The sequence below is a fragment of the Pseudomyrmex gracilis genome, unplaced genomic scaffold (assembly GCF_002006095.1).
Source record: "Pseudomyrmex gracilis isolate BER0280 unplaced genomic scaffold, ASM200609v1 scaffold_13, whole genome shotgun sequence".
NCBI lineage: Eukaryota > Metazoa > Arthropoda > Insecta > Hymenoptera > Formicidae > Pseudomyrmex > Pseudomyrmex gracilis.
In genome coordinates, this window is record NW_018020597.1 from 195,964 (window position 1) to 212,783 (window position 16,820).

Sequence of the window (16,820 nt, forward strand, 5' to 3'; positions counted from 1 at the left end):
TTGCGCTATCAAATAGATACTTAAGCTTTTCAAATATTTAAATTTCTGCGTCTGACGCAACAATAATTGTTTCTTCAATTTCTCGTTAAAAATTCTTAGACTTGCGAATTCACCAGAATAAATTCTGCTACACACGCACATGCAGCAAATTATCTATTTCGCACTGTCATTGCTCTCTGAAAAAAAAAAAAACATTTGCGGCCATGCCAAGTGAAATACGAGTGGCCAAGTGTCATTTGTACATAGCGAGATCGAAAACAGATTTCTGCTGCGCTGCCGCGACCTACTCGATCTCGCCAAGTAATCATGTGCGCTCATTCCCTTTGTCTACGCACTTCCTTCTAGCTGCAGACCGCACAGCCTGTCGCTTCTCGCTCGTCGACACCCACGCAGTCGATTGGCAACCTCGAAGCCGTTTTCCAACTCGTTCGTCCCACTTGAACTCGAGCTCGAAAGGCGAGGTGGCGCCGGTGCTCACCTGCCTGTATATGTATGATATTTACCTGAGATTCAACATCAAGAGAACCGGGGACCGGCTCGACCAATCGGCGTGCCCGACCCTGGGGCCCCACGCTCGGCGTCCGTTCTCGAGGGAAGGTACGCCTCGAAAGTCAGCTCGCGTCTGAACACGCGATTAGTACAGAAATTTCATCGTGCGCACTACATAACGCGAACCGATTCTTCGGTCTTTGCGCATAGTTCGCGCGTGTTGCGAGTGTAATCCCGTTCGCCGGAAATCATTAACGTCCGTTAATACCAGGTGAGTGAACCACATGATGAAGGTTTTTTTCCGATTTCCTCCGATAAAGACGGTGAGATCGGCTAGCGCCGATCGATCAAAATGGCTCCGACCTCGTTTGACCTCGTCGAGGATCTTCGGGCACATACACACGCCACGAAACGCAATGGTAATTGTGTTGTGGGGATGTTATCTTATCGGTGTTAGCTGTTTCTTTTTTTTTTTTTTTTTACTGCGCCGCATGATTGTCGCAATACCTGTTCTATTTCTCGAGTGTTTTTACTTTAGACATTTTTATATATCATTTTTAACGATTAACATTTATTCGTTTTCTGTTTAGTGATCATTGGCACAATCGACTGAGATTGTCTTTTTTTTTTTATTGTAACCGCACATGTGCACACAAATACAAACGTATAAATAAATGTACATGTTATATATGTATGACATATATTTATGTACTTACATAAATTCATTTATATATTTATATATTCATATATGTATATGCATGCGCGGCTTCTAAAATTTCCCAAGGCTATTGTCTGCGTCTTCTTGTCAGCTTCTTTTTCTTGTTCATAAAAAAAAAAAATTTCTTAACAATGGCGCATTAAAAAAAAATTTGACAAATATCGAACTACACGCAAATATGTAATTTAAAATAACTTAAACTCACACGTGCTGTTCTATATTCATGAGTTCTTCCAGAGTTTCATTGGCGTGTCACATGATTACTGTAATATTGTAATCAAACGTGTCGTCACCGATAAACCAGCAAATGATTTGACTGCGCGCAATAATATGTCATTATGCGCAATTCGACATCAACACGCGTACTAACAAACAGAATCGAAATAGATCGATCAAATATACATCTATTGATGGTGTGCGCGATCGGAGCACCGATCAAGTTCGTTTTCTAATTTTCTAATCGCAAGGAAAATGATGATATTCACCTCAACAAGTAACGAGACCTTTGGAGCTTCGCGAAAGTGGATTTTGATCGTCGAACAACCGTCCGCGACGATTGACAACGAAGATCGGCAGAAAGATGTGATATGTACCTGAGTCATTCTTATTTCCAATTCTATCCTTCGGACGTTTAAGCGTGACCTATAATCGCTATAGCCGTCGCATATGCAAATTTTTTGTCGTCGTAAAAATATCACGTATAGATGCTGTTGTCGCGAACCGACGCGAAATTCTCTTTAGTGCTTGGCGTCAATTGCGCATCGGAAACCAATGAAAATTCGCTCGCTTGTAGCGCAACGTGTAGTAGTTGTTGACACGCGACGAAATGTCTCATATACATAATATGATCTCACCGTATATTTTTAGTTATACATATGAGGCAATAAATCTGCGTTTAATCGAACAGATTTTGGCGCCTTTGATCTTTATCGAAAACATTTCTCGAAACTTCTCGTTTCAATAGCAAAAACGCACCGTGAAAAAAAAAACCAGCGAGTCTCGACGATTAAATCACGATATCCTTCGACGCGAGCAACTTAAATTTTGTTCTTTATGATAATCCGTTCCATCCTATTGTGTATTTTATTTTATTTCATTCGTTCGATATTTCGTACCGTCAAACTTTAAGTAATCTCTTTTCAGTAATCTTCAGTGCGTGATGATTTTGCTGCGAACTCCTCGATTATGCTGAACTTGAAATTCTTCCGTGGACTTTATTTTTTGCACTCCTGTATCACATCGCATAATGTGCTCCGAATCGAAGTGCGTTACAATGCGCACACAACGTGTGCAACGTAATGGGCTCTTATTATTATGTCGTGTCTCTCACAAATTGCATCGCGTTATTATTATGCAATAAGCAAGGTCAGTGTCCATCCAGATTGCGCATCTATTTTTACGTGCACAAAGCGCGTCTCCGAAAAGTCTGAATGTGAAAGCGAATCGAGTGCGTCTAATAATGACGGCGTGAGCGCGTTTAGAACGTTTTCTACAGGTATAACCGCGGTGCGGATCAAGTCGCCATACTGCATTCTTGATTAAAGGACGCGCATTTACTCGACGCGCAATTTAATTTCAATTTGTATTCTCAAAGAGCCTAAGTGTAAAATGCGTTGCTTGCGAAGTGCTTGCTCATAGACACAACCTGTGTGAAAAATAAAGAAAATATTTTTATAGGGAAAACCGGGAGAGAGACACCATCGGATTGCTGAGAGATGACAGAACACCGCTCACAAGCATTATTTCTATATCTTCAGACACATGATCTTTTTCACGTCTCGATGCTTTGTATTTGTGTTCGTTCCGAATGCGTAAATATCAAAGACAAAGCGCGTGCTAGAATGTATTGATTTCTTCTTATTCAAAGCTCGAAGAAAAAAATAAAATATTCGTTTTCTGTTGTGTTTTTGTTATAAACTGAAGAAAATGTATGTTTCACACACACACACATTTGCGAACAAGTTTCTTATCTACACAGAATGAATAATGCGATGTGTGATAAAAAAAAAATTAATCATTAATACGCGTATATTGCACGACCATGTTTCATGCGATTCTATTAGTGAGCGAAGCAATATATATACCTATTCTTCAGAGACAACCACATCACATACAAAGAGCATTCAAATTTCGTTATTTTATGCGTATTTTTTATTTATTTTTTTTTTATTTATTTCGACGTTCGTTGATTTTTATCGCTACGGAGAACTTTACTTTTGCGTAAAAGTAAAAAAAATATCTCTATTAATATCCATTAATTAACATATTAATGGAAGTATCAACTTCATAAATGATTTATTAATGAAAAAAACAAATAAGAAAAACAGTCAATTAAATAAAAAAATCGTTACGAAATCGACAGGTACGCGAGCAAGTGTTTCTCTCTTCGAGCGTATATTTCTCACATGTGCGTCTGTTAGCAAAAGATCGTTAAAAACATAAATTAAAAACGCGATACGCAAAATTGGAACTCAGTTGTTGCAAAATGTCTCTTCGTCAAGATCTCCTCAGAAAAATTAGGGAATATCACTGGCGAAAACTTTAAAATATTATTCTGCGGAAGATATTTGAGTCTGATTCACGTGGCAACGCGCGACCATAAAAGGCTACGTGGAAACGAACGTGCTTGCGATGATCCGCCGCGTCGCACTGAAAACGACGGTGTTTCTCAACGGCCACGTGTTTATGACGAGAAACTGCGCGATAATGACATTTGGAAAAATTCTCTTTATGCGCCATCCGTTTTATTTGTTTTAACGACGCTTCGAAATCCCAATTTTATTCCGCACGCAGCGGCGTCGGAGAACGTAGAACATAATTATGATATCCGCTGTAATCACGTAATTACTTGGTTTATAATTATGTTGCAATCTAATTGATAGAAATCGTACGTGTGTTTCAACTTCTCCTGTAGAATTGCCGCTCAAGTTGCGGCTTAGAATCGTGCAATTTTTAATAACATTTTTGCGCTTTCCATTCGGCTACGAAGGTGTCTTCTCCGTATTTAAATCGAAATGCATGTGTGTGTGTGTGTGTGTATGTGTATCTTCCCGTCCTTGATACCGCGTTACTCACAAGCGACAATCAGCCTCGTATCATCTGTCTGTATCGAATACGAAAGTATCGACACGTGTGTGGCCGTTTTCATTTCCGCCTCTACTAATTCCCCACTTCTTTTTTTTTCCTTCTGCCGAACCGCGTCCCGAAGGGTCAACGACGCGAATTGACCTCTCTTGGTGAACCGACGGTCACTGACACACATGGAAAGGTATTATTACGATACCGAAGCAAAGTGTCGTAGTGATTAATTGATTTCTAGGAATTCAGGCTGTCGACAGATGTGTCGAATTGACACTAGATGTTTCCGAGAAACGTTCGTGCGCGAGTACTACTTGCACGAACTTGTGAAATTTGAATTACTTTTACATATATCCTTTGATAAGATTCGATTTTGAGCTAAAGTGAAAATATCAAAGCGAAAATCTTGTATCGATAAGTCAAAAAAAAAAAAGTTTCTGAAATTAAAAATTAAAAGATATGCGAACGCGAGCTTTTACACATTTGTTACGAGTACAAAACTCTTAGGATCATTATCTTGAGAGAAGTTAAAAAAAAATTAATAAAATCTGAAAATGTTCACACACACACACATATACAATCACATTGTGTTTGCAATTGCACACTCTACTGTTTATTAACTCGCTTTAAATGCATGCAGACAATAGCACATTCACAGACAAAACAAATATGTTCTTCGAGTACAGAGTACAAGAGAGAAATATATAGTATAAGATGAAATAAAACAAATATACGATAACGCGAGATAAGACGCTGCGCAGCGATAGATAAGAAAGTTGCACGCTCTTGTGTGTCGAGAGTTAAATGGACTCTCTCCAGGTACATATGAGAAGATAGAGATCATTTAATTAAAAGTTATTTTCCTCAAGAACTTTTCTCGCAGTTTTTAAACTTTTAGATGTAGTGTTAACAAAAACAACTTGTGTCTATCTCAAAATATCAAAGTTCAAAATGGTTTGACAATCTTACGGAAAGATAGTTTATCACGTTGCACACACATGTAAATATACTGTGCGAGATAATCACACACATTTATATTAAATTGCAAAAGTGTATGAAAGAATATTGTCAGTACTTTAACTTTAAAAAAATGTTAGGATAAAATTATTATAGAAGTGCAATAGACGCAACAAATGCGCAATATTCACGACAAAGTGTGTATGTGTGTGTGTGTGTGTGTGTACGAAAGGAGAAGTCAAAAGTAGAGAAATACGTATGTTATTTGTATATAGAATCTATTATCCCCGCACAATACTCACTTTACACACGACTATTAAACTAAAGAGACCAGATGTGCAGTCGGTTAAACATGGACATCTTTATGTCGCTTTAATAATAATAGCAAACATCAGACGCACATATTCAAATTGCACAAAAGAAATATCACGATTGGAAGAGTAAAAATACAACCAAGTGTTCACGCGGTTAAAATTGTTTTACATATTGTTCAAATGTGTGCGCGAAAAGAATACATACATACGAATATATTTTTAACAGTCTTGGATGCAAAGCGTTATGTGCTTTTACGTGCGTGAAGTATATTTAACGACAAAAACTAAGATAATAATCAATATACGTTTGCATCTGTAAGCCATTCGAATTAACACACGTGTTCGCAGTAGAGATGCTGACACCTCGTGTATTAGCGTTTAGAGTTTCTGCGAAATCAGCAGATTCTTTGAATAATAAAAAATCGCAAGAGATGATCTAAAGTATCAATTATCTTTTATATCAAATTTGTGAATTTTGATTAATGAAACCGACCGAGAAATAGTTGTTACATTTAGTCGAACATTGTCGAAAACGCGCTGAATGAATTACGATCATCCACGACGTGTTGAATGGCGATGTAAAATGGAAGTGCAATTCCTATATGGAAAGCGTACTTCTTCGAGGACGCGCGTGTTCGCGCCATGCGTGTAATGCACGCTCGCGTATGCCTGATGGAATGCGTTCCGTGAAATAACGTGTGTGCGTGTATGCGTGTGCGCGCGTGAGGGCGTTTGTAAAAAATATTACTGCAGAATCTCTCAATCTCTATACAACCATATACAACCAGTATAATCATTTGTTCAAGTTACATACATGCACACACACACACACGCAAGTTAAGTTATACAAGTTAACAAAAGATTTCATAAAAGAAGAACTCAGAAGATTTTTTCCTCGCAAGTAAATGCGCTTATCTGTTGAAAAAAGCCAAACTCTATTTAAAAAATCTAACATCGAGCTAATGCCCTTGTTTCGAGAATAATTCTTCCGTCATTTGTTGTTTCAATACTCTGCCGAGACTGTTCTTTTTTTAGAGTATTGATAGGTCCGTTGAGTTAACGTTGTACGTGTGTGCGCGTGTCGTTGTTCGAGATTTACGATTCTCTTTTATGTCGATTTCACAGCCGCTCCGCGGCTGAGAGGAGCTCCCTCGGGCAATTTGGGACTTGAAAGTCCCAAGGGGAGGAGCTGACCACCTGCGCTTAGCAAGTAATTCTACCTGGCTCAACTTCGAGTTATCTTCCAGGGATCGGACAAAGAAGCTCCAGATGGAACTCGCCTTATTCTGTAGTTCTTCCGCTTCTTCTCAAACTCACGCGTGAACGTATGTATGTATGTTTGTTCGGTTTTACGCTCGATCTTCCTCCACATAAATGACAGCCACGGATGATGTTTTTTTTTTGCTTGAAGAAATTTCTCTCTTCCCACGACAAAGAAGCTGTTTCGTTTACGGAAGAGATGGAAAATGGATTTTCGTGAGAAGCGCGTTTCCACGCGATCTTCTCTTTCGATGATCTCAATGGAAAAACATGTTACGAAAACCAGTTCGGAAAACGATAAAAATAATCTCGTTGGCACAGCTGTCAAGACGAATGATATTCCTAATTCTCAAGGAGTATTTTTCCAATCGAGTAGTCATGATACCTGATGTTCTCGATCCAGTTAAAAAAAATTCCTATACATATCGCGTGATGTACAAAAGAATATTGAATTAACTTTTGTGCGATCACACGCAATGTCTTCTCTCAACAATCGCGCGTGTCGACTAGATAAACGAGACATCGGTGCGAGAGATAACTCCATTGTCATCGCGAGATGAGGAAGCTCTTCTCGAGCGACTGTTACGCAGTTAATGGCGCGTAAATCCTCAAAGAACTGAGACAAAAGAGTTTTTTTTTTTTTTTCAAATAGAGTTTAGAAGTTTCTCAACATACATCACACATATTGAAACCAATATCGTCAAGTGAACCAAAACCATATAATTATTTACCGCGTCACTTTTTCTTCCGATTTTGATTGCAATTCCAATAGAGTAAACACCTCGAGAGAACTTCTCGGAATCAATGTTTTTTCTTGTTGCGGAAAAATATTATCCTCGATTTCAACATTTGCATGCCGTGCTGCGACGTTTCTGCCGCATTATCGTTTCTTACGTAGGAAGTACGCGTCGGTCTTACCAATTCCTTGTTTGTCTATACATTTGCATTTCGTAGCAGATATGCGCCAAGAAATTGTTTACGTAAAAGAAAACGACGCCGCGTTGTCGTAACGAACCGCGTAAAAAATCCCGCGCTTCGGGAATTAATTTATTTCATCGGTCTCTGAGCTAAATCCGATCAATTTGAGAGACAAAAGTAAGATAAGTGTCAAGTTAGTTTGTTTGACACGTTAAACGTGCGATAACACAACATGGGATTTAAAGGTGTTCACTTGAGAACCTAATCTCAACTTTTATTAATAACACCATTTTTTGCGTTGCTAAACATCAGATGTTTATCCGCAGATTATACTCCAAAACTTTTTTACATGTAAAATATAATTGATTTTAATAAAATATAATAATTGATTTTAATAAAAGACTAATTTTCTTATCATTTATAAAACAACTATTGAAAAGTATACCCACGTACAATTTTGTATAATAAAAAAATAATTTGTTTCTTTTCCACAAACATAATTTACAATTAGTTCAGAACTCGAGAATTACTTATCTTTCTTGTAAAATCTCTAAAATCAATATTCCGGATGTAATGTATTTCCGGGTATTACAACATTTTGTGCGGAATGGACTTTTTGTCAACTTATAAGTCAATATCACAGATATTTCGTATAACAAGAACTGCGACCGCGATAAAAGTTCTCAATCAGACAAGCGATCTTTGTACTCAAATCGAGTCAGTAAAAAGACGTGACTGATAAAAATATACAGTGCATCGATGAGAGACACGTAATGCTGTGCACCAAGTTTACAAAATAAATTCAATCAACTCTGCTTTGCATACGCAAAGCCAATTAACGACAGCTCGTAACGACTTTCAAGAGACAAATATATTATATACATAATAATGTATAAATATTTTAATATAATAATTCTAAACTATACTTCTCTTCTGTATCTCAATGATAAAATAATAAAAACGTACTTTGTGCGGGAATAAGATATTTAGTGTAACGTATCAGTTTATTTTCTACGTAGGTACTTCCTTAGATTTCTGACGCATTGTGTAACAATAATCACGAGATTGCAAGCTTATCAATATCTAACGTCACATTTGTTGGGAAAATTTCCTACTTTCTCTCTTTGTTTGCTACTTCAACTGTTATCTAAACAACATGCGCGTGTTTTTATTCATCGAATGTCAACCCACCGTAATCGTTATACATTTGATTCAGGAAGAAGAGAAAGGAAGTTCACTTTCTGTGGATCTCATTCTCTTCCAGCTGATCAATATACAAAGCATCCAAAACAAAAAAAGAAAATCAAAATACGCGATGTCTAAAAATCGGTTTGCTTTTTTTCATAAGAAGCGCGCCTCGATTATCTCGCGAAACCGAATATATAAAGATGACTGTGCATATACGTGCCAGAAGTCGCAATGGTCTGCAAATCGTCACGGTTATCTAACGTCAGCTGCTGTAGGTGGGGCAGCAACGTTGTGCAGTAAACGCGAATATAACATGGCACTGCTTCTCGGGTGCAGGAATCGTTCGTTAAAATCTCTGGGTATCGCAAAGCGACAGGCGAGTTTGAAGGATATTCTCGAGCTCTCGTGAGCTTCTTTGTAGGATCGAATCGAAAGGTACATTGTTAGACGAATGAAGTTACAACATTCAGTTGCTATATAGAGAGAGTCAATAAAGTTTATGGAGTTTTTACATAAATTGCATCAGCGTGTAGAGAAATAACATTCGCACTTCTGTGACTGTTCGGTTAATTAGTATCAGTGTGTAATAAGAGTGAAACAAATAATTAAAACTCCCCGACTGTATCCGTGAAAGAAATGTCAAAATAGGTGCGTTCGGTGGAAGAAACCTTATAGCGACGGCTTATTGCGGAAGTCGTTTCTTCTTATTTCTTAGTAAACCGCTAGATGCTTCCGCTTTCGGACTTGATTGCGCCAGCATGAACGTGACACCCCGACATAACAACACTCGTAGGGCTACGATACCGAGAAACATTATTCGGGAAAATAAAGCCAGTATATTTCGCGTTATAAAATATAAAAGCTGTAAACTCTGAGAACGCAAACAAAATTAGCAATTTCCACTAATGTTAGAAATAAATTTATTTAATTTTTTAATAAGATTTTAAATACGTATAACTCTTTGATTTCGATGTACGCAATTTCAATCACGATCGCAATGAGTTTTCGAAGAAGTCGAAACGAACAAAGCGATGCGTTTGGCGTGAGAAGTAGCAGACTGGTCGCCAGATGTTACTCTGGAAAGAGTGAAAAAAAAAAAGTCTCATTTTACATAGGAAGTGCTGGCAGTTTCAGCGCAGTGTGATGTATTTTTCTACATCAACTTTGAGGAGGAAAACGGACGTTTCCGCGCGCGTATGTAAAAAAACGTTGCTTATAATCATTTATTGTAAATTAAAACTAAATTAATTTCGATGAAACGTACGAGCGCGGAATATAATACAAAACGAAACTTGAAGTCGTCCCGAAATGTTTATATCGTGAGACAATGATGACGAAAATCGCAAATCGTATGATTTATTATTCGCAACAAAGAACTCCGATATCAAAGTTCAGTGTAACAGTTGGATAATGTATAAACAATGGATGAACAGTTTCAGAGGAAAAAAAATCACCGACGCGCATTATCGCAGACACGTAATTTCTAGAATGTAGAATGATCTCTCTTGTCAATCGCGTAATAACAAAGTCCGATTGTTTTCAGAATAAGCCGCAAAAAAATAGAAAAAATGGAGATATCGGCAGCTCGGCTGCTGACCATCATTTTGGCGGTCATCGCCGCTGCCTCGTCATCTCCCACCGAAAAAACTTTTTCATCCACCGAAAAGACTTTGTCCACCACGATACTTGCTCAGGACAGCAAAATCAATACTACAGATGACGTACTTGAGGAGAGAGTGGACAAACTTCCAAATGATGTCAATATAACTGAGAAGACGTCAAAAGACAAACTTTTAGATTACGTCAAACATTTTGGAAATATGAAAGAGATATTAATGGAGGAGATACACACCTTGGACAAGGATACTATCGATGCCAAGGTTAGTACGAGATCTCGATTAGATGAAAAACACACACACATCACGTTCTTACATATTTTTGATTTGCTAAAAAAAAGAGAGTTTTGTTTTTTTTTATCCATAAATTATATAGACATTGCCAATATATTTACAAACAATTGACGAATTATTATTTTTACTTGCGAGTTATTAAAATGTCACATAATAAAAATTACTAATCAATACCCTTGTTAAAGATCACGTTACTTTACATGTTAAACTAAACGTAATTTAAGAGAAAAATTTACATACTCTTAAATTGTTAAAAGTTACGTCTGATCACTACTGAAACCGATTGTTTAGATCGACGAGGAGGTGGCGGAAACCTTGAAAGCCGAGGCACAAAAAGATCGCGCAAACTTGCGAAGCAAGTCGACTCCGACACCAAGCGACTTGACAACGAAAAAAGTGAAAAAAATAGAAAAAGACGAAAAATCAGAAGAATCAGAAGACGATGACGTCTACGACGACGACGACGTCAGTGACGAGGAAATCGAAGAGATCGAGGACCAATACAACGAAGACGACGAATACGACGAAGGGGACGATATCGATGATGACGAGGAAGTCATGACGCAGTGTCCTGATTACTGTAAATGCGTCGGGCAATACGCCGCTGCAATGACCGCTACGTAAGTGTTTTCCAGCTTCTAATCAGATCATTATATAACTAAATAACGTCCCTTTAGCGTGACGATAGACCGAAAGAGCGCGCTGATAGACCGCTTCCTACGTATCTATTCGGTAAAAAAACTAAAGCAATGTTCGCGTTCGGTGACGTTTCTTCGCAAGACGTATCATTTAATGCAAATATCACTAATGTAACCTTAGTCTTTTGCATTTCAATGTACGATGTTGCGTTCTTTCACGCAACTTAAATGTAAATTTGTGTATATCTTGATCTTGTTTGTCATCGTGTTCGCGTGCGGGAATATCCGCAAACGGATGAGATAATTAAAAAATTACGATGCAGTTTGCGTATGAACGTAATAAAAGGTAATTATTTTATCGCGTCGCATTATCGAAATTTTCATTACTCTGTAGATTGTTCCAGAATTGATGTGTTATCGCTATTTAATCTCAGTTGGCTGATAACGGGCTGATTCTCGTCTCGATTTTTTATTGTACCGTAATATCAAAACCGCGTTATTATCAACGTTGCTATACACTTCTGACTCTAGTACTTAACAAAATTGCAAACATAATATATAGCTTGCCGAATGATGCGCGCTTTTTCTATAATTTTTTTTTTTGTTCTTGCTTTTTTCTTGCAGCTGCACCAAATTGGTGGACGGACAAACTTTCGGACCGAATATCGCTCATTTGCGAATTAAAGACGCCGGCGAGATCCGATTGGGCCCGAACGCTCTGCGAGTTCGAGGTCTTCAGCAACTGGAATCCATTACCATCGTCGACACTCACATAGTCGAGCTCGATCGCACCGCTTTCAACGGCATCACGTATCTGTTTGCCGTGAACTTGACGCGCAACGGTCTTCGGGAGATTCATCCGAACACTTTCCAGAACAACACGCAACTTAGTTTGCTCACCATCTCCGGTAATCCGCTCATGCAAGACGCGACGAAGCATTATCTGCTGCACGCGCCGTCGGTTACCGATTTCGTTTTCTCGAACAACGGAATTGAAAAGCTGAAACGCACCGCATTCTCAAAAATGCGCAGCCTCACGTATCTCAATCTGCGTGGTAACAGATTGAGAGAGATCGACGGCAAGATCTTGAACGGGTTGGACTCGCTTGTGGAGATGGATCTCTCCGAGAACCTGTTAACCGACATCCCATACGAGCTGTTCAAGGACACACCGGTTCAAACTCTTAACATCGCTGGTAAGAGAAACGGTTTTGCATATTGGTGACACCTATTTTAGAAAAGAGCAAACACATCAGTGATAGAGAGAAAGAAAGATACTAATTTCGTAATTCAGATTAATGAAAACTTTTTTCTTAGGAAACAACTTGTCCACATTAAATACGTTGATCGCTCCGCAACTCGTAACTCTGCACGCTTCGAGAAACAAGATCAAAGTGATCGCCAAAGACGGAATTCACAATTTGGACGGAGTGCCGATGCTGAACGAGCTGGATCTCAAATCAAACAATTTGAGAAAACTTTATCAGTACGCTCTCAGCAGTCTTACTCAGTTAACGTATCTGGATCTCAGCGATAACAAGCTTTCATCGTTAACCGAGCACCACTTCAAGTCCAACTCGAGATTGCAAGTTATACTGTTGAGCGACAACCCCGACTTGAAGACTCTGCCGGTGTTCAGAACTTACGGTTTGGAATACAATTCCTTCGGGTGAGTATCTCAGCTTTGTTTATAAAAAGATACGCGAGACAAATAGATCGCCGATGACAAAATTATTCTTGTTTTCAACAGTGTCTACCGTTTCGAATGTGCAAATTGCGGTCTGGTAACTCTCGAACCGGGTACGTTCGACGAGATGCCGGTGCTCTCTAAATTGAATCTCGCGAGCAACCACTTAACCGAGTTACCCGACGAATTCATGAAATACCTCACGTCCCTTAAAGAATTGGATCTTTCCGACAATAAAATTTCCTCTATTAAACGCGGAATGTTCCACGGTGCCGCGAATTTGATAAAATTGAATCTCGCTGGTAATCCGTTGAGAACGATGCAGGTAACACCGTTCTTGGACACTCCTGAACTCGTCAAGTTGGACGCGAGTCGATGCATCCTCGAGCGCGTATGGAGCGAAGCCAGAGTACCATTGAAGAGCCTTCGGTAAGTATCACGAAGTTAGAAGAACTTCACAGCGATTTCCTTCTTTTTTCTAAGAACCGCAAGCATAACTTATTATTAACGTAAATGTTCCAATAACCGTATCAAAATTATCAGAAATATAATTGAAAACTAAATGTAACAAATTTAAAAAATAATTATTGAATATATAAATATTAATCATAACAATTTTTGTTCTAAGTGTTTTGTTTTTAGATATACTAGCACATCGCAGACGCGCGCTACGCGCACGCTATTATTTTTATTTTAACATATTCTGACCGAGGTCAGTGACCCCCCCGCCAAGGTCGCGCGGCCGGGTCAGTGACCCCTCTCACTACGGTCGCGCGACCGAGGTCAGTGACCTTACGGTAGTATGTACATAATATATATAATATACAATATAAAGTATAATATTATACTTTTATAGGAAGAGGATTCTTTCACAACTGTTAGTTTTTAACTCTTTAAATATATAAATATTTTGTTATTTCTTTAATAAATATCTGATACTTGTCCGGTTACTGAAACATTTATCTTAGATACATTTCTTTAACAAAATTAGCAGGTTGCCTATCTGATGACTCTTCGTGTTTACGATCGATTTCGTTTTCCTTCAGATTCCTGTCGGTTCGCGATAATCTTCTACGACGAATCACCATCGAGGAACTTAGGGCTACACCGAAGCTCACTGGTCTCGATTTGTCGAAGAATCTCTTGGATTGCGACAACGAGTTCCACGAAGCTATACAATGGCTCACTGATCACGGTGTGCAACCGACTGAGATACTCACGTGAGTGCTAAGTTTCAGTGTTCAGCTTTGAATGTTACTTCAAGAATCCTCTTAATCTTTTTTTCGCGTAATATATACTTGTAGCAATGTCAATGATTTCGCTGATGTTGACGATGACTCCGACTCGAGAGGCATAAGTCAGTGGGTTGATCTAGCGAAGGTGGTTTGCGACGGAATTGAGGACGGTCCGCCGCCGAGACGACCTCCCGGCAGAAAGACCACAGATCCGAAAGATGTTCTTTTCGATTTCGACGAAGACGCCGAAGATAATCTGCTGAAGAATGAGCTTGAGAACGAGGAAGTAAGATATTCCTTTGAAAAATTGCGCTACGCGCAAATATATTTATTTAAACAATTATTCAAATGACCGGCCCAGTTTCGCGGCCTGAGTGCGAGGACTGCGAGCGAAAAGTCCCGAGTTCAAATCTATAACATCGGATTTTTCCGGGCCGATCTCTTTCAAGTCAAGTTTATCGATTAAAAAAACCGAACTGAATCGGGCCTCCAATCAGCTTGAATTGATTGTGAGAGATGTGAAAGAGGAATATAAAAAAATAGTGTAATCCTGACAGGAATCAATAAAATATTTTTTATCCTTTTTACAATTATTCAAATGCTTGACGTTTGAATCTAGATGACGTCACGTTTCCAGCTCGAACGATAATGCTGACTAATGCATTTCTTACAGAAGCTTCTTAAGTTGGACATTGATCATGGCATGCGACACAACGATGATCCGATCCGAGACGAGGATTCGGAAGTCGAAGAAATCACCTGGCAGAGTAATCGTCTCGCCTACGAAACGCCCGGTTTTAAACTGTGGTTGGTTTCCGGTACTATTCTGTTGATGCTGGTCGTCTTCCTGTTAGTGGCGCGCATCGCCTGCTGCTTGGCGAACAAACGAGGACGAGGTCCTGTTATCAGGCCGCCTCTGATTCTTCGTCCGGGCCTGGTTGACAACAAGAACTGCGGTCTGGTGTACAAACCTCTGCAGGAGGAGATAGCCACGCCCCACATGCCGAAACGAGGTAGCTTCTACTCGAGCAGTACCTTCCATTACGACAAAATTGTGCCAGAGAGTGTATAGAAAACTTCTTGTTTTCTTGATTAATTAAGTAACCAATTACGGGGCGATCAACGAAATCGTAATTTATCCAAAAAATGGTCGTCGCGTGAGCCATCAAAGACCACTTTGCGTCGCTTGTTCGCAAATCAAGAGAAATCAATAGCAGACAGTTATTCGATGAACAATGCGATTGACAATTGCGAATTACTTTTGCGAAAATATGTTTAAACGATTAATCTTTTTGATCAAAAAATAATTCTTCCGACATTCTTATCCTGTTTTGAATAGCTTGCGACATACATGTGATATTCTCTGACAAGCTCAAGATTTTTGTTTTAAATCAGTGTTTGCAAAAATACGATATACATGGAAAGTTCGTGTATACACATACGGAAAAAAGTTTTGCAATTATGTGAATAACAAGAAAAATTTGTCAAGTCTACCGTAGGTTTGTTTCACCAACAAAATGTTTTGCTGGCAAAACGAAAATTAAATTAGAAACCATTTAGCCAATGTGTTTTCTTTTTTCCAATGGATTTTTTAAATTTCATAGAGGAGTAAAATGGATAATTTACATATACGAGATATATGAAATATCTATATCAAACATCTTAGATGATATTTCGAATTTCCATGTGTAGTAATTTACGCGTTTAAAAATATATATTTATATGTATTTCTACATATATATATGCATATATATTTGTTGCACATCCAGCGTATATTACTTCACATTAACTGTAAACTCTCTGCTAGTTAAAAAATAAGAGACTTAACAAATTTTTCTTGTCTGACTTTCATGTAGTGATCTAATCTTCTTGCTATTCCGGCAAAAAATGTTTTCCGTGCGTACATACGCGCGTATTGCGATCATAAAATGATCGGTTGACAGATATGCACAATTAAAACAATAATCAATTTTTGTTAACATGAGAAAAACTTAAATATATTTATTAAAACTATGTATGTCAAAGTTTAAAATTGAATGAAATTACTTAAAAATACTATTATAAAAATGATTGGTTTGTTTTGTGTAAAAGGATACAAATAAAGATTATATTATATTATTTATTCTGATTTGGTGTGCACTGTGTTAAATTGTAACCAACAACAAAAACACAGATACAAATATGAGCATTTAATTTGACACGGAAACGCGTACGATTTGTCGAAACGCACGTTTCTTGGTCTTGTTTTTTTTTACGTTACAGAATATGATTACCTAAAAGTTTATTGTTATTTAATGTGAAAACAATACCTAATAGAAATAAGAGATATAATCTGTATTTATATAATAACAATACTATAATGAATTCTGAGTAGATTCTTTTTAAAGGTAAATGAAATAAAATTAAAAATTTATACTTACTTAGAGTT

The 16,820-nt window shown here is 38.1% G+C and overlaps 1 protein-coding gene across 2 annotated transcripts; it reads left to right on the plus strand.

Annotated features, from left to right (window-relative positions):
• Nucleotides 1-584: 584 nt before the first annotated feature.
• LOC109863839 (insulin-like growth factor-binding protein complex acid labile subunit) lies at nucleotides 585-15,713 on the plus strand. Of its 2 annotated transcripts, none has more exons than XM_020444452.1 (9): nucleotides 585-760; nucleotides 10,466-10,802; nucleotides 11,124-11,452; nucleotides 12,095-12,666; nucleotides 12,788-13,139; nucleotides 13,221-13,586; nucleotides 14,204-14,377; nucleotides 14,462-14,678; nucleotides 15,066-15,713. In XM_020444452.1, the coding sequence occupies exons 2-9, from the start codon at nucleotides 10,491-10,493 to the stop codon at nucleotides 15,462-15,464; spliced, it is 2,721 nt and encodes a 906-aa protein (XP_020300041.1). In that variant the 5' UTR covers nucleotides 585-760; nucleotides 10,466-10,490; the 3' UTR covers nucleotides 15,465-15,713. The 2 variants fall into 2 exon arrangements, with proteins under 2 accessions (XP_020300041.1, XP_020300042.1); XM_020444453.1 differs by lacking the exon at nucleotides 585-760 and adding an exon at nucleotides 9,228-9,357.
• Nucleotides 15,714-16,820: the final 1,107 nt, after the last annotated feature.